This window comes from Aythya ferina (assembly GCF_964211825.1).
Source record: "Aythya ferina genome assembly, chromosome: 9".
Classification (NCBI taxonomy): Eukaryota; Metazoa; Chordata; class Aves; order Anseriformes; family Anatidae; genus Aythya; species Aythya ferina.
The window spans coordinates 7,937,886-7,955,943 of NC_140305.1; the positions used below are offsets into that span (position 1 = coordinate 7,937,886).

Here is an 18,058-nt window from a genome sequence, read left to right on the forward strand (position 1 = left end):
CTATAGCAGAGACAAAAATAAGTTAATGACACCTCAAAACTAAGCAAAACACGTATATAGCTTTCATTCCCAAATCCTAGGCTGCATCACATTGTAGGAGACGCTTCTATTCTGACTAGAAGCTTCTGGACCTTTCGATGCTGCAGGACAAGACAAGAGATAAAGAAAACATATGTATTTTCTTCCTTGCTGCTTTATGCTTGCTTCATGCTGATCAGAGAGGAAATGACAACCAGATGCCCCTGTGACCCACCATTCCCCTGAGGTGACCAATCCAAGTGTAACATGTGGTCACCTCATTTGGGAAGGAGCCAAAGCCTGTTCTCTTTAATTGGCCAAACGGTCCCCTACAGCTGCAACAGATTAGGGACAAATTCTCTTCAAATAAAGCTGCACTTTTTCTTCAGCCTCCCCTCCCCCAAAATAAAAAGGGAGGAGATGGGGGAGTTGGGGAGAAATCATGCCTGGAGAAACATGTGTGCATACACAAAAAAGTGAAGTTAATAAAAGTGTCAGGTAGGCAAACAAAATACCATTTATTATTAAATAGCAATAAAAGCCCCCATTGATGTCTATGCAGAATCAGGCAATCAGAGAGCTCAAGAGAGAGGGAGGGTAGAGGTATCTCATGAATCATTACAGAAGTTTGCTCTGATCTTTAATACCAGGCTTGGTGACTTTGAGGAGGGGAGAGGGGGAGTGCAAACATTTGTAATTTCAACTCCTAAGTCCTTTCTTTCCATTTCTACAGCAATTAATGTCAGGAAAAGCTCAAAACCAGCATTGGTAGAGCAAGAATTTGCAGCAAAGCGAAGTCTAAACTCAGAGTATTGTCTCAGAGGGAACTCACTCAGCCTGGCCTGGCAGTGATTCTATTAGCAGTTATTTTAAAGAGTAAAAATATTTCAAATAATAGCATTTTAAAGATAAAGGCATTTTCATGGCAGAAGCGGGTTGTTCGTTTATCTAGAGATCCACTATATGAGAAACTTCTGATGGAATGGCTATATTTAGCAGCCATTCAGCTTGCAAATAACTGCTCAGCTACTCATTATAATCTCAGATTTTCATGAAACAAAGCTCATTTTCTCAGACTATGCAGAAGCTGAGTTTTAATGCAGTCCCTTTTGGGAATGGATATTAACTCTTCAGGGATATATGCAGAACATACTAGGGACATGACATATCTTGACACTGGCAGGTACACCATTGCCAATGCTTCCGGAGTCCCACTCAGATGCTGAACCGTTCTTGCTGCATAGACTCTTCTGGATCTTCACAAAAAGCTTGCTTGCTTTTGGAGATCCATATATAAGTCTGATGTAACATAAAGATTATTGTTTTTACCTAAAGGTAAGGAAATGCTGTCATCTTTTACCTACTGCTTATTAGGGAACCTAGTGCAAAACAATGCAGGGTGTGAGAACGACCATATATCTAATGCTCACTTTACTACTTTTTTTTTTTTTTAAAGGAGTAAAAGACATTACTCTTGCTGTGTGCACTGTTGTACTTGGTTAAAAAGAATAGTTATTTTGTTTAGGGACTGATTGATACCCCAGTGTCATGAGAACAAATGATTGTATAGTCAGTCAGCTGAACATATTTATATACTCTGTAGTCAAAATGATTACTCAGCTACAGAAAATGTTCCAACTAAAATTTCCTAGATATCACCTGTACCAATTTCATAGATTAGAGCCCCTGAACACAGGATCAATGTCATTCATTACAAAGAATTCAACTGGAGCTGTTACTGTGCCTTTAAAAAAACATATTTAAAAAAGAAGCTGCGGATAGATTTGTTCATTTTACTGGAAGGAGGAATGGTAGTAAAAAGTTGAAAATTCTGAAGCTTAGAACAAAGACTTGTATATGGGTCAGCAATATGAATGCATTCAGCTCCCGGTAAGATGTGAAAGTGCTCAGAGCTATGGACTTCACTTTAAGACCTTTTCCATCCTTAAAAGATTAAACAGAATGAGAATGAGCTCTTCTTGCTTTGGGGTATCAGAGTGTTTAATACTTCCAATTCTTACTAGACATTTAATTTTTTTGTTTCATCAAAAATTTCTTCAGTGGAGGAAGGGAATCAAAGAATGAAGGATGATGTAGGTCATTGTGGGATATCTTCGAGAAGACCCTCTAGTACCGTTTGTCCACAAAGTTATTTTATTTTCCCTTCCCTGCTTACATTAGCATTAATTGGTTTTGTATGTATCTCTTATAAGTACATATATATGCTAGTAAATATTTTGCATTTTTCCCGTTTATTTAGAGCAATGCAGTTTCCTCAGCCTCAGAGTTCATAGGTCATTACTGCATATTCATCATTAAATAAAAAAAAAAGTTCTGTCTTATGTCTCTAAATACAGCCTTTTCCTCAAGCAGCAAAATGGTTTTACAACAGTTTTTGAATAGGATACCAAAGCGGGTGGGAATGTGAAGAACCTAACACATGCTTACATCATTTTCAGCTTGCTATCACTCCATGAGCAGATAGAGGAAAGGAAGGACTCTGTGCTAGAAATGATTGCTGAGATGATTCGGACATGATGAAAATATTTGGACAAAACCCCTAGGCTCCTTTATGCTGATGTTTTCTTGTACTCAGCTAAACTTTGAAGAATACTTCAAAGTATGTTGGGAAAATCGAACACTCAGAAATTCTTTGGTGGATGCCTATTCATCAGATCCACCATTTTTCCTCCACTGCTACCAAAGAGAACTTGTTCACATCTGCACTTCTTTCATTAGAATTTTGATTCTATTTATTCTGTCTGGCTACCAGTATTTTGTCAAACATAGGACTACATCATCCAGAGCCAAGACATTTTGCAAAAGCAAAAGTAATAAACAGGGACAACGCAAACATATTTAAGAGTTTTTCCTTTCCTACTCCTGGTTTACTGAATTGTTTGCAAAGTCCAGTTTGATACAGGAACAACTGAAAATCTAGCTTTGAAGCAGCATTTCACACAGTTTTCACTAAAGTTAATGTAAATTAACACGGTCGGTTTATCTTCTTATTGCATATCATAAATACATGATCTCAAGTTTTTTCCATGTTGATATCCAGGTTGAGTAAGTTAAAAAATAATGTAGCTTTGCACTACCTCTTGTCTTTTTTTTTTCCCCCTGTTCTGCAGCCATGGCCACAAAATTCCCACTGTTTTGCTAGGAACAAACTGATCATTGGTTAGACCAGTTTGCTCAAACCACAAGACCACAGAAGAAACAGCAGACTCCATCTGCCTCATGTTCTCAGGAGACAGTATGAGTTCCATGCATGCCTTCTCTCCACCTGCAGCAGCCGTACTTCTGCAGCTGGAGAGGCAGAAGTGATACCAATCCCATGACACTTGCTACATCTATTTTTCATACCTCATTCTTGCCTTCTTACCTTGTCTGAAGATTTTTCTATACTGTTGGGTCACAGTACCATAGATGATGACTGCATGTGTATGTTTTTGTAGTGGTGGTGAGTTTTTTTTAGTACAGAACAAGAAAAGGTTATTGTGGAGACATGATTCTTGACCCAGTTTTCTGTTATAAATAAAATCAAATTTATGCAAATAAAATCTCAAATTGAAAACACTCTGAATTTGTATTTTTGGATTCTTTAAATATAAAAATAGCCACCTTTTTACTGACATTATTACACAAAATAGACCTTTGGGAACAATTAATTTTGAATAATTCAGAGCATGTGAAAACTGACCTGTATTTGTGGATTGGACTAGCTCTAACTATTGGTATCTTTAATTTTAAAAAACTTTTTTTTAATGTATTTTTGTAAACCCCCCCCCCCTTTATTTATTTATTTATTTTTTTAACATTGAGTACAGGTATGGTGCAGAGATGGTTTTGTGATGCACTTTGGTAAAATCTGTATTCAAAAATTTGGATTTTCAGTACAGGATGCTAAAGTGCCTGTCTTAATAAATCAACAAATATGCTACCATGGTAATCAATACAGTCCTTACATTGCTATCAATAATATTGAGTTTGTGAAATTCCTGAGATGATTTTCAACCTGCCTCATCTGTTGGGAACTGTTAATAATAGATTTCTACTGCAAAAGGGTTTGAATCCTGCCACTGCTCAGTTCTGTGTGAGCTGTGCAATCACTTTCAGTAGGACTCAGCCATACAAGCTAAGCCTCAAGCCAAAGGGAGCTCTGTATTTCATTTTGGTATATACAAAATTGGCTGTTATTCTTTTCTGGACAGTTCTAGCCATGCAGACAACTTACCTGAGCAATTAGGAGATGTCACTGTAGGCAGCTCTGAGGTAAGGGTTATTTGTTTCATTCCCCCTAGAAAGAAGGATAAGCCAATAACTATTTGTTAAAGCACAGTTAATGGATTGAATGAAAAAAGCTTCTGATTGTAGTTGTTGTCTTTTTTACCTTTAACTGAAGATAACCAATGCTTTGTTAAAAAGTGTATGTAAAAAATGAGTGAATCCAACTGGCCAAATCCTATTTTAGAACTATGATGATTCTTTCACATCTTCTCAAAAAACCTTAGAAATTCTGCCCAATTCTGCTGGCTCTTACTAGTGTCATATGTTTTAACACCCATCCTTGGAGCAGGTTACTGTACAAGTGTGGTTTCTTACAGAAAACATGACAAAAATCACCCTATAGAATATCATTACTTTTCATACAATTCACTAGTCTAAACCATTATATGCCCAGGAAGATTTGCAGTGAACTCTAGATCAATTGCGGCTCTTGACATTTATCTAACTTGAATGCTGGAGAATATCCTCCTAGTTTGATTCGTATCTCTTACCAGCTAAATGGATCAATAAGGCTTTTTTTTTTTTTTTTTCCTTTCCCCAGTGAGAGAGGGTCTACACTTGACCTATGTTAAAGTTGGGCAGACAGTTTCATTCAAACTGCAATGCTCAGCATCCTCTGATATTCTAGAAGTACCCAGCTGCTCTCCCATTGTTAAGGGATGGCTCAAATCTCTATTACAAACCCTCCTCTATTTTTTTTTCTTAAACAAGTTTAAAATGCAGCTGTAAAAATTGCTTTAGGATGAACCTTGGCATGCTGAGCTGCATGCTAGCCTCTCTTTCTTCTTGTCTGACCCCCAACCTCTTTAAAATTTGAATTTAGATTTATTCTGCCTGAAGATAGAGGAAATAAAGTAAATAATAAAAAATCCTATAAAAATACCTATTCCAAAACTAATAGGCATACACCAAGCCATCAGATACCAGGTAAAAGGCTTGACTGTATATTTTAAAAAAACATAATATATATATATATATTTGCAAATGTCGGACCCCCAAATCTTCACAGTATTACAAAACAAATATATAAATAAAGATGTAACAGGTAAGCTGATGTTAAAGGTCATACATTCAAAAAACATCCGCTATCATGAAGTCAGGATTCTCCTAAAGGCCATCTCTACAGAACTCTATGGAGCTACTCAGGATACCAGGACAAGCTGAGGAGCTAGTCAGGACTGATAGTACTATAGCAGCATACTTTAGCATACTGCTTTTATCGCTAGCAGATCAATAGTCATGCATACTGTACATGTTATGTTTCAATAGATCAGAATATGCCATCAATATGACTGTTCGATATACCACAATATAACTGTTTGGGTGCCCCTGCTTGCTCAACAGTAAGTTCATTCTTTGCAGTGATGCAAAACAGAGCTATTAAGAGGTAGACAATCAATTGTCATGGATATATTTTAGAAAAAGGGTAATAATATGCACTGTCAATATGATGTATTCTCAGGGATTACGGTACTGATACAATCAGCAAAATACATAATTTTTAGATTTAGCCTTCAGTGGTGCTGGAAATAATTAGCTATCAAACTGATCTCAGCTATTAGAGCTTATGTACAGGATTCTGTCAAGTATACAGCTAGCTATTCCAGCAGTCTTTCTTTATGCCTGCAGCATTAAGATGCACTGGAAAGTACCCTCAGCTATAATCCAGAATTTCCATGCTTTTGTAGATTTAATTAAGATTATAGTTGGTCTGAAGAGAAATGCAAAGTTTGTGCTTCCTATTCACAGCCATATTTGCTAGCACCTATTAGGATTATGAATATCAAACAACATGCTAAATGGTGATATCTTAAGTCTTCACACATTTATAGAAAAACAAGTAAACCAATCAACCAAACTTGTTTTGCTTCTGAAAGAAAGTTCTAGAACTCGTATTTGCCAATGTTAAATGCCTCCAAAAGATGTTCTGAAATGTCAACACAAGTAGCTGTTTTCACCCAACACAGACACCTTACCTGAAGAAGGTATTTTTGGAACTTCCTTAGAACCAGGTGGCATGGTGACATCTCCCTGAAAGCAACAATATGTCTTGCATTAGGCCTATACAAGTAACTACACAATTGGTATTTGTAAAATAGTCCTTCAAACAACAAATTCTATCATCAGCAGCATATGCTTTGTTACAGATCTCAAGCCTTTTTCTCCCCTATATTATCATTGTTCACTGATGAAATGATTCAGCCTTTTACAAGCTATTAAATTGGTTTGCCTTTAACATAACTTGCAGCAGTGAGCTCCACAAATTAATTTAAGATGTACTTCATTTTACGTTTACACACCACTATTTTGAGTGAATTGAACAGAAGCGTTCTTATTAATATTTACTTTGTATGCCTTCATAGGTAGATATACAGTTCTGTTGATACCACTTCAACAACTCCTACTTAACAGACTTCATCATAGCCTTTCTTCTTTGTATGGGAGGCTTCATAACACTTCACATTTTTAATCATCATTTACTCCTGAACCTCAAAGTTAAATATTTAAAACATATTTTCTTAGAGAATTTTCTTGTAACTTGTTTTTACGTGATGGAAATATTTATGTTTTGCTAATATAAGTTAAATGCTGAAGTATCAAAGCCAATCAATTTACACTTCTTTGCTTTGCACCTGAAATCATGCCTTACTGCATGGGTTCACAGAACAGAACCGAGTCCCAGCTATGATACTGTGGTGCTTTTGCTCTGAAATTCTTATGCCAGAATTGTTATGGTCCAAAGGGACAGGAACATATTCCCAGTCTTTCTCATTTCAAGGAGCCAATTAAGGACAAATTCCTGTGTATTTCATCTTCTATGTAAAATATGTAAACTGTGGAATCCAGGAAATAGGGTGTTAAGTTTTTTGCATAAAGAAAAGGACTACAGAACCACAGCACAGCAGCAGCCAGAGCTGCATGCAATGCATGCCAAAGACAGCTATAGAGGCATCTCTGCTTTTCTCTCTGCACTAGACCATATGAACAGTGCACTCTGTTGCTAAGCCCCATGAGGAAAGTTATCTAAAAAAAAAAAAAAAAGGCAGACACCATTACTTCAAACAGGGCTGAGGTGGGGAGAAATATATATGTGTATAATATATATTTGATAAAGTAATAAATTTGAAAACTTATACATGAGTACATTTTATTTATTTAAAATTTAGCAGCCTTTCATCAACAACTTTGCAGAATAGGTTTTCCTTGGAACAGTAATACAGCATGACAAAAACACAACAACGTGAAGTTGATAATTAAGTACACTTCAACTTTCCATTAGGAAGTTTGGGTCAGGTTCCCACAATCTAACACCTGCCACTATTTTGATTAAATGAACTGTTCCTTACAGCTCTAATCATGATGTACAACACAATTTTGACCATGGACGTTTCCTCTATGTCAGATATCCATCCATAGCTGCAGTTGGAACCCATGTGTAAGAGTGGATTGATTTCTTGACATTTTGTCAGTGCCACTTCTCCCTGCATGACTGCTGATCTGATTAGAAAAAGGAATTTGCCTTGGTGAAAGGCATGTGTTCCATTTCCTGCCCCTGGCAGCAACCAGCCCCGCAGGGTTCCACCAGCAGCTCATTTTCAGCAAGACCCTGCTTCAGTTTTGCCCTCACCCAGAGCTTGGAACGAGGAAGAAAAAGTTGTTAAAAAAAAAAAGAGAGAGAGGGAGGACCTGGGGCTAGGGGGTCTGGGGGTTGAATTCAACTAAACAGCCTGAGAAATTAATATAGTCTGTGAATAAATATCCATCCCTGATCACTTTTCACTTTAACCTAGCCTGATTTTAACACTTTTGAGTACAGGATGGCATATAAAAATAAAAATTAAACAGCAGGAGAGAGAAGAGGCAAGGGAGACAATGAACTCCTGCACTAGTTTTTTTTTTTTTTTTTTTTTTTTTTGCAAGACTTTGAATAGAAAGCAACACTTTCTCAGATTTTGATTATTGTGCATTGTAAGTGATAATCCAAATTTCTTCTGCTGCATGGCTGTAGCACAGCCTGCAGAAAAATTGAATGTGTCTGTAAGCAACTACCCCAATGACACTGATCATAAAGCCAGGAAAGCAAGGTTGCTTCCAAGCTAGCCCTCAATAATTGTTCCCAAACTGTCTCTGTTGCTTAACACAAGCTGCTGCAGCCAGTAGTTTATTCCATTAGATTCTGAAAGTACAAATTAACCTTGAAAAGGAAGGACATGAGAACAGTAAAAGGTGGAAGAGAAGGAAGAAAAGAAAAAGAAGAATAGAGACTGAGACAAGGAGGCCCTTCAATTAGCTGGATTTACCATTCAGTGTTATATTCTTTAAAATAAGAGCCATACTAGTTGCTATGAAGAAAAGGGAAAAGGAGGACATAGCACACAAACATAATTTAACTTCATCTGTTTCTTTCAGATTAATTTTTGATTAAAAAAAGCTTGTTTGCAATCACACATTCACATGTTTATAATCTGCTTTGTATTATTATGGAAGGTTTATTCAGCCTAAGTTAGGAGCTTTTAGTACATGAATATATTAAACAGAAGTCCAAGAATTTATATTTTTTGATGGCAGGAAGATATAGTAGATGACAAAAATCCTAAAATGTTCTCCCAGTCCAAAGATGTAGTTGAGCAAGTGAGAGAAATCATTGAAAGCCAGGTTTCTGAAACAGAGAACTGTTGGACTAGATTCTATTTCTAATATATTAAAAACATCTTTTGTGGGATCTAGGCTATGTAAAAGAGATGGGCTGTTCTAGAGAGCATTTCCTGACAGGTATCTGAGAAAAAGACAAGTGTTTGGAGCAATAAAGGTGTTATTCAAATACTGAAAAGAAAGGCAGGCTTATTTAGTCTTTAATGGCAGCATTCTCTGCCTGCACTAAATGTATCAAGATATATCTAGATTAAGTATAACTTGCTTTGCGTACTCAGAATGAACAATAACAAAACAACAAAAACAAAGCTAACAAAATAGAGCAAGAAAAACAGCAAAAGGAATAAGATCACATAATCTGTTTATAAATAGTATCTACTTCTATGGATGTAAGAGTGGAAGTTCTCTGTCATCAGTTCACAAACCAAATTGCAAAATCCCAAATTAACACTTTTATTGACACAGAAAGGGAGAGAACACTGTTTTGAATTCATTTCCAAATGTAAATTCCAACATTTGTCTCCATCTCTAATTACATTTTTCCTCAGGTGTGGCAAATTGAATGGGGTCTATTAAAGCCAAAAACAAGGCTAAGAACACCAACCCTTCTCATTTAAAATAAAAATATTTTTTCCTATAGTCTAGTTGGGACTGAACACAAAACGTGGAAGTTTTCACACCTCATTGCCGATTCAATGGGCCTTGTAAATCCATCTTTAGCATGGCAAGGAGAGAGGAAACAAGAAGGAAAAAATAGTGTTGATCAAGCTAAGGTCAAAACAATACAGCAATAAGCAAGAAAAGGAAAAGCATTTGCTTAAGCTGTGCTCTAAACAAAAGAATCTGACAAGGCGGTTACATTACTACTGCTGCTCAATGACATGTGACGTGACTTGCTACTCCTGCCTGCTTCCTAGCAGGATTTTGTTTTGTTTAGATGCCTACTGCAAATGGCAAGATCAGAAGCTTTGAGTGGACAGGAATACCACTCTTCCTCTGTCTCAGGGATGGTTCCTTTCACCATATTTGAAGGACACAGACGATGTAATTTAAATAAACTTTTGTATTTCTTTAATTTCTTTTGTTTATTCTATAAACAAAACCATTGTTTGTGTCTTCTGATACTTATTGTGAATATCAAATCACACTGAAAAAAATGTTATTTAGAACTGTATATAAAATTAAGAGAACCACTGAAAAGTTACTGAAACAAGATTACATATCCATATTTTACATACAATAATTGTGCTGGATTAAAATAATTCTAACTGGTTTAAAGACTTTCAGAATGAATGGGAAATTGATAATAAGCAATTTTGCTTTGATAGCATTGCAATGCCAGAAATTCTTTCAAATCAATTCCTATTTCCTCCACAAAAGAGGTTTGCAGATATTAAGTGCAGAAAACACATCTTTACCGTCAGAGCAGATCAGCTTTTGTCTCTGAAATTGGATCAGCTCACCTTCTTCAAATGCGGCTTTCCATACAAAGCAGTACAAGTGTTACATAACTGCACAGTGGGATTGTACCCAGGGTCCTGCAAAGAAACAATGGGACTCCTAAGTCATCTGTGCACTCAGGGTTCAAATCTACCAAATACTTGATCTGGAACCCTATTGTTTTTAAAGACAATGCTGACTGTAGCAAGTATTTTAGGCAAGCCTGGAAAATAAGCCGAAAGTAATGCAACTTTTATCTGTTGAGGTCAAAAGCTCAAGAGATAGTGTTACGCTTTCAACAGGACTCCTGAAGAAGCAAGAATGTATAATACTCGTATCAGTCTGTCGGACGTTTTATTCCTTTCTAAACTACATTTGTTAGAGACAGAAGTTTTCCAGGCGTGAATCCTTTAAAGCTCTGACGCAGCCCTTCATATGCTAATACAAACCATGCAACCTCACCAGCAGTGTCTTTGGTGTGATGATAGCAATCTTATCATTTGTGTTACATGTCAGAAAGAAGGCAACACAGGAAAGTCCTGTCATGTAGGAAAGCAACATTAGCAGCTAAACAAGAGAAAAAAAATAAGGAACAGTAAGCACCACAGAGGAAAAAGCAAAGCCAAACAAGTTTCTGGTGGTTACATGAAGACACAAATATTTGAGATGTTATCAGAAGCCTTACTACATCTACTGAAAATTGATAACAGATCTTCCTATCCCTCTTGCATTTGCAAGAAATCAAAATGCCTAAAATGAGGTACTTTATAATCTTCCAAATCCTTGGGGGTGTTGCACGATCCAAGATCTTGGCAAATACAGAGCTCAGTGCACAAAATAGGAAATCAAGAGCTGTCATTACTTCACTAGTTGTTACAGATAAGGTTCAGCCAACTTCTCAGCACACAACGTGTGCTAAGGTCAGCACAGTTCATCAGCACACTCCACCAGCTGCTAGCTTGAAAGGCAGTGCTGGCTTTCAAGAAGTAAACACTGATTTCATATGGCATATTAGGATTTTTGACTGAAAGAATGGTTGCCAATGAAGCTTTTGGGGCATGCTCTTATATGGATGCTTAACATGAACTTCTTGGGTCCAACCCTGGCACAGAATGGTCTTAGTTTCCGCGAGTGCTGACCTATCCCACCTAGCCAATTAGTGATCTCACGACCAGCTGCATAGGATGGTCATGGCTGATGTTCTCCCCAGATACTCCTTATACACAATTGTCTGTTTATAGCATTTACTAAAAGACTCCAGATTTAACTTTATTCCTCTGAGTTCTCACTATTTACAGACTTCCATAAAGGCTGTGACAAAGGAATCATAGAATCATAGAATCGTAGAATATCCTGAGTTGGAAGGGACCCTTAAGGATCATCAAGTCCAACTCTTGACACCGCACAGGTCTACCCAAAAGTTCAGACCATGTGACTAAGTGCACAGTCCAATCTCTTCTTAAATTCAGACAGGCTCGGTGCAGTGACCACTTCCCTGGGGAGCCTGTTCCACTGTGCAACCACCCTCTCTGTGAAGAACCCCCTCCTGACGTCAAGCCTAAATTTCCCCTGCCTCAGCTTAACCCCATTCCCGCGGGTCCTGTCACTGGTGTTAATGGAGAAAAGGTCTCCTGCCTCTCGACACCCCCTTACGAGGAAGTTGTCGACTGTGATGAGGTCTCCCCTCAGCCTCCTCTTCTCCAGGCTGAACAAGCCCAGTGACCTCAGCCGTTCTTCGTACGTCTTCCCCTCCAGGCCTTTCACCATCTTCGTAGCCCTCCTCTGGACACTCTCCAACAGTTTCATGTCCTTTTTATACTGTGGTGCCCAGAACTGCACACAGTACTCGAGGTGAGGCCGCACCAGCGCAGAGTAGAGCGGGACAATCACCTCCCTTGACCTACTAGCGATGCCGTGCTTGATGCACCCCAGGACACGGTTGGCCCTCCTGGCTGCCGGGGCACACTGCTGGCTCATATTCAACTTGCTGTCTACCACGACCCCCAGATCCCTCTCTTCTAGGCTGCTCTCCAGAGTCTCATCGCCCAGTCTGTACGTGCAGCCAGGGTTTCCCCGTCCCAGGTGCAGGACCCGGCACTTGCTCTTATTGAACTTCATGCGGTTGGTGATCGCCCAGCTCTCCAACCTATCCAGATCCCTCTGCAAGGCCTTTACGCCCTCATTCGAGTCCACAACTCCTCCAAGTTTGGTGTCATCAGCAAACTTGCTCAAAATACCTTCTATTCCTACATCCAGATCGTTTATAAAAATATTGAAAAGTACCGGCCCTAAAATGGAGCCTTGAGGGACTCCACTGGTGACCGCCCGCCAGCCTGACGCAGCCCCATTTACCATAACCCTTTGGGCCCTGCCCGTTAGCCAATTGCTCACCCAAGCCTCCTTTAGATTGGCCTTTACAAAATGACCCAAACAAACTTTTAGTGGTCACTATGCCATGCTGTTTGCAGACAGTCTCAGTCCTGCTAAACTACTCACAAGCATGTTTCTTTGCACTGCAGCTCCAGCAAGAGCACACATCTCCAGTGGCCACTCTTCAAGAAAGGAAAAGCGATTGTTTGGAATGACATAATAAAAATGCTGTCAGCCATCAGTGTGGGAGAACCTCCTGAATTCTATGTGGGGCCATCAGTGTGAGTCTTACTGTCCGGGTAAGGGAAATCACTGCTCTCCAAGATCATATATTGTTGCTAAACCATCACCTAATACAAATTGTAAATATTTTCCTAGAATGACAGGGCTTGAAGAGACAAAGTAGCTGCTCAGACAACTGCTTTGAGAATGCTATCAGCTCTCTGTTCAAATGTGAGTTTGCTGATGTTGTGGCATATCCACCAACACCACCATTTAGACTTTGCTCTTCCACTACAAACTGAATGAGGAACATCACCTGCAAAAATCAGACAATTAAAAGCACTACTCTTTTCAAATTGAAAAGCCTCATGCATTGCAGATGCTAGCACAACTCAAATAACAGTTCTGTGAGAATAGAGAATGTTTGAGAATGTTTTGGTTTAGTAATATAAGTATTCTTCTGACTGTAAAAAACCCGGCAAGATCCTGGCCAGCTCTGCTCATGACTTCCATTCCTTCCATGTAATATTTAAGCTAAGTAAAACATTTAAGAGTTGTATTTCACTGTGAAATGAATTGCACTCATTAAATGCACTTCACCATACTTAACCACTATTGGGTTTGGCAACAGCAAAGATGCATAGTGAAGATCCCTACACCACTAAAGTACACAGCAAAGATTTCTTGAAGTGAGAAGTGAATGAGGTTTCCAAGGAATTGCATGTAACAGGCAACGGTGCTCAGTAACTCAATTGTAGCTCTCTCCCAGCTATATCGTGGACTTACTGTGAGCTGGTTAACTTTTCACTCTCCCTTTGCCTGTCTTTTTAATTTATGTTGTCATGCTCTTGTATTTTGTGATGGCATAACTACAGCAAAGATCAGTCAGACACTGTTGGTGCTACTGTAATGGATAATAGTGACAGTAATAGACTGTAATAGAAAATAATGACAATACCTAATAGCGACTTTGCAGACTGCAAATAAGTGTAGATGATATAGAAAAGAGTAGATAAATGATGCACAAATAGGGTTTATCTTCCTCAAAGGTCAGTCTGGTCAGCATACCTGAGAAACAGAAGGTTAAAATTTTAATTTAACCCATCCCCATTGGTTTGTTGGCTTGGAAATCCAAAGTGGGTATTACTACAGCGTCATGCCACAAGGACACAGGATCCCCACTGTGGTAAATTATGTAAGAGTAGACCAAAATCACAACATTTACTAACTACCACTGAAAGGAGGTTACATTTTTTGTCAACATATAATCTCAACTCCTAGTGGTGCTTGTTTATTATGATAGGAGGAGGCTTTGAAATGCAACTTTGAGGAACAAAAATGCATATGCTGTTGAGACTGAAATACATGTATATTTGTTCTTTGCCTTGCAAAAGCAGTTTAGCAAGGTCTCCTTGAGGCTCCAGTGAGAGGGAATGGTAACAGCAGCAGAGTTTAACTTACTTTCTTCTTGATCCCTGCAATCACTTTCCCCATTTTCCAAGTCTTAATCTCCAAGTCATGCTTTTTTTTTTTTTTTTTCTAATGAAACTCAGCTTAACCCCCAATTTATAAAAAAGATATTCCCACTGTACGGGTCTGCTACAATGCTCTGAGTACTGAATGACAACTGATGAAGATAAAAAAAATCCAAGTGAACTACAGTGAAGGAGAACACCTGGAATCTTTTATTGAAGGGCTGGTGAAATGGGGGAGAAAGAAGTATTATGAGACAGGTTTAAAAGCTAACAATACAAGAAGGTATGTTAGCCTCTCAACAAACATGGAATTGGAGTTGAACTGTGTAGAACAGTTTGGTTGAAAGGGGACCACCAGTCACCTGCCTGACCACCGCAGGGCTCCCCAGAAGCTGACGCCTGTCAGTGCGGCACCATCCCAACGCCTCTCCAACACCGACAGGCCCGGGGCATCAAGCACGAAGCCTGTCCCAGTGTCTGGCCCCCCTCGCGGTGAAGGGATTTCCATTGGTGTCTGCCCGAGCCTCCCTGGTACAGCTCTGGGCCATCCTCTGGGCCTGCCTCTGCCTCCCCTCCTCAGGGAGCTGAGGGAGCAGCGAGGCCGCCCCTCGGCCTCTTCACCTCCAGGCCGGGGAGCCTGGGGGCCTCAGTCTCTCCTCACAGGACATGTCCTCCTGCCCTCCTGCCAGCTCTGCTACCCTCCACTGGCCACTTCCTATGCAGTATTGTTATATTTTACAATATGTCACAAAATTTTACAAATTAATGTGTAGTATTCTGATTGGAGGTAATAACAATAAAGAGAGATAAAAGCAGATTCCACAGCGCTTACACACTACCACTGTTCCTTCCCAAGGTCTGTAGACTAGTTGTGCCCAGAAGGTTTAAGATAAATTGTACTGATTTAATCGCATTACTAATAGTACCTTTGCTAGCAATTGGATTTCACCCAAAATTCTGTTGTACCTAAATTATTGTCATACTAGCTGCTCCTGTAAAAATGCAAATTGGTCTTCTAAAAGCAAGATATATTGTGCCAAGTATCCCCTCAGTATTTATAACCAAAAATATTTTCTTAAAAACATCTGGATATTTTCAAATAGTATTACAATAGGTTGTCATATCAATATTAAAATTAAAAACAAACAAACAAACAAAAAAAAACATAACTCAGAACTGTAAGGGAAGAAGAAGTTGTACAATGGTTATTGGCAGTTGAAACCCACCAGAAGAAAAACAAACTTGGAAGAACCCTTTCTAGTTGCCTGTTTTCTACAACTGAAATGTGGAATATTTATTATTTACATAAAGAGTTCCAGTACCTACATGCGGCCGGGGGGATGAATTTCCCGGAGCAGTTATTTCAATTATCTGTCTGTTTAATCACAAGTCTGATTCTGTTTGAACAGAAGTACAGGCACACAAACCAAGGACCCTTATCCCTACATTGGTGTATAGGCAGAGCTTGCCACTCAGAATACAGTTACTCCATTGTGTACAAGCAGAATTCAGAGCAGCATCTTATTAAAGAGGTCAAACAAAGCACACCTATTGAAGTCTATGTGAGCTTTAGCACAGGATAAAGCAGCAATTGCGTTAAGTTCAAGAAGATTCCTCGCTAGTTTTGAATCGATGATAACATAGTATGGATGGAAAGGTTCTCCCACAAGCTGCATGTGGTTAAGACAAAAAGCTGATGTATCAAGATGATATGGGATATGCAGCGACTAACTACCATACTTATCTTAATTCAGAAAGCCTCCCTGCTTAGAGGTTTGAGTTCCTTTAATCAGACAGCAGTGTTTATAGCAGTCTAGTCAGTTTATGGTTTATGCAATCTTAGTGGCTTTAAATGGTTTCCAGCATTCTGGAAATGCATTCTGCCCAGCTAGAAGTGACTGAGCTGCACTGACCTTCTCATCCTGTCTCCAGCTTAGGACACTGAGGCATTCTATTTTCAGCAATCCAGTATAGTCCTGGATGCAATGTAGCAGCTAGTACTGCTGGCTAACTGGTGTGCAGCACTTGACTAGACAGCAAGAACCTGTGGAATGATCAGCCTAATACCTGTACCATACCTGTATCGTAAGATAGCATAAGATGATCTCTACCAAACGAGCAAAAATTTGTTCTTGGCAACAGGGCATTGTGTAATTGCCCTAAGGAAGGAATAATGGGAGCCTTCTGGCTTCCCAGAGACTCTTAGGGTCTTGAATCCAACATTCCCTTTAGGGTAGCTCAGCACTTCCTTGGTCACGGTGCAATCCCAGTAAGCAGCTGCTCCATAAGCCAAAGCACCTTAAAAACAGAAATATTCCAAGGATACTAACTTAGACAGGAAAATACAATTTATTTATTATTATTATTATTATTATTATTATTATTATTATTATGTGATTATTATTATTGTTTTTCACAGTAGAGAAGAAAGTTCGGTGGAGCAGGATTTAGAGAAAGCATTAAAAAAAGCCAAGGATGCAGTATCAAGGTAGAAGTGGTGGCTACCAAGGTTCCTGCAATTATATTTGATATGTGAGAGGAGCTGAGCTGAGGTAATTGGTGACAGTTAACTGAAAAGACTAGATGGCAAGTGGCACTGAGCCACTACTACTAGTAGCACAGCTGTAAAGAGCTCTGTGTAAAAAATTATTCAAATGGGGACCTACACTGAACATGTGCTGCCTTGCTCATAGATGAGCAGATCCCAGGCCAGCCAGCTGAGAAGCAGCACTGTGAGCTGCAGTCAGAACAGAAAAGAGACATGGGACCTTGCACAGAAATTAAAAAAAAAAAAGAAAAGAAGTGAAGACAGAAACTAATCACAGGAGTAATCACAGGAGTAATCGCAGGAGTAATGCTGTAATGTATGGTAAGAACAGGTGTAGAGAATGGCATTAAATAAATGTTTATTCAACATGGATAGGTTAACACTGCATATAATACAGAGAAAGATATAGAAAGAGCAACACATTGTCATAAGCCACTTCTGCAATTTATGGGAAATTCATGCATGTATTTTTCAAAATCCTGCAAAAAGTATTATAAAGAGACAAAATTAAATACCATGGAATGCAGCGTCAACCACATCAGTGGATCAACGGCATTTTTGTGGTAAATCTTTCAAATCTAGTTCTCCTCATCTCTAAAGTATCCTTAAATGGACTCTTTAAGCTAGCTTGGCTGGCTTTGGCTAACTATACAGAGCAAAGAACTGATTGCATTCCTAAAGAAATGCTCTTAATAACTCCTTAGAATGAGCTGTGGCATTTTTCCACTAATAGTGAAAATAACTAATGTGCACCTTGAACATATGGTATTTATCTGCATGCCAATTTTAAGAGAATTCAGTCTGGGAAAGCTGCAAAGTATATTTATTCTAGAGCACACACTCTGCACCAGTAAAAATAAAATGCTCATTGTGAAATAGAAAAATAAAAATGATTATTTATCATAGGACTGTAGTATCATTAAAGATACAAAATCCTGCGTTAGCTCCCCAAAGAACAGTGCATTTAACCTGAGTTCAGTTTTCCTTTCACAAGTTCTCAGAAGGGTGGTAGGAACCATAAGAAATTGTGTTCTAGGGTTCA

At 38.8% G+C, this 18,058-nt stretch overlaps 1 protein-coding gene across 10 annotated transcripts in view; it reads right to left on the bottom strand.

Moving 5' to 3' along the window:
* LOC311441429 (uncharacterized protein) overlaps positions 1-16,621 on the bottom strand; it is a 312,197-nt gene extending 295,576 nt beyond the window's left edge. For 8 of the 10 annotated variants that reach the window (XR_014695937.1, XR_014695942.1, XR_014695947.1 and 5 more), the window contains exons 1-4: positions 16,547-16,621; positions 10,425-10,499; positions 6,285-6,339; positions 4,256-4,318 (exon numbers count right to left, since the gene is read on the bottom strand). Coding sequence is in view for 2 of the 10 variants with exons in the window: in XM_084529560.1 (XP_084385686.1) it covers positions 4,256-4,318; positions 6,285-6,339; positions 10,425-10,499; positions 16,547-16,615 (262 nt within the window). In the remaining 8 variants the exon portion in view is untranslated. Of the gene's footprint in view, positions 1-3,403; positions 3,547-4,255; positions 4,319-6,284; positions 6,340-10,424; positions 10,500-16,546 lie in introns of all 10 variants that reach the window. The other 2 variants (XR_014695958.1, XR_014695960.1) reach the window with 1 other exon arrangement.
* Between the last annotated feature and the right edge of the window lie 1,437 nt (positions 16,622-18,058).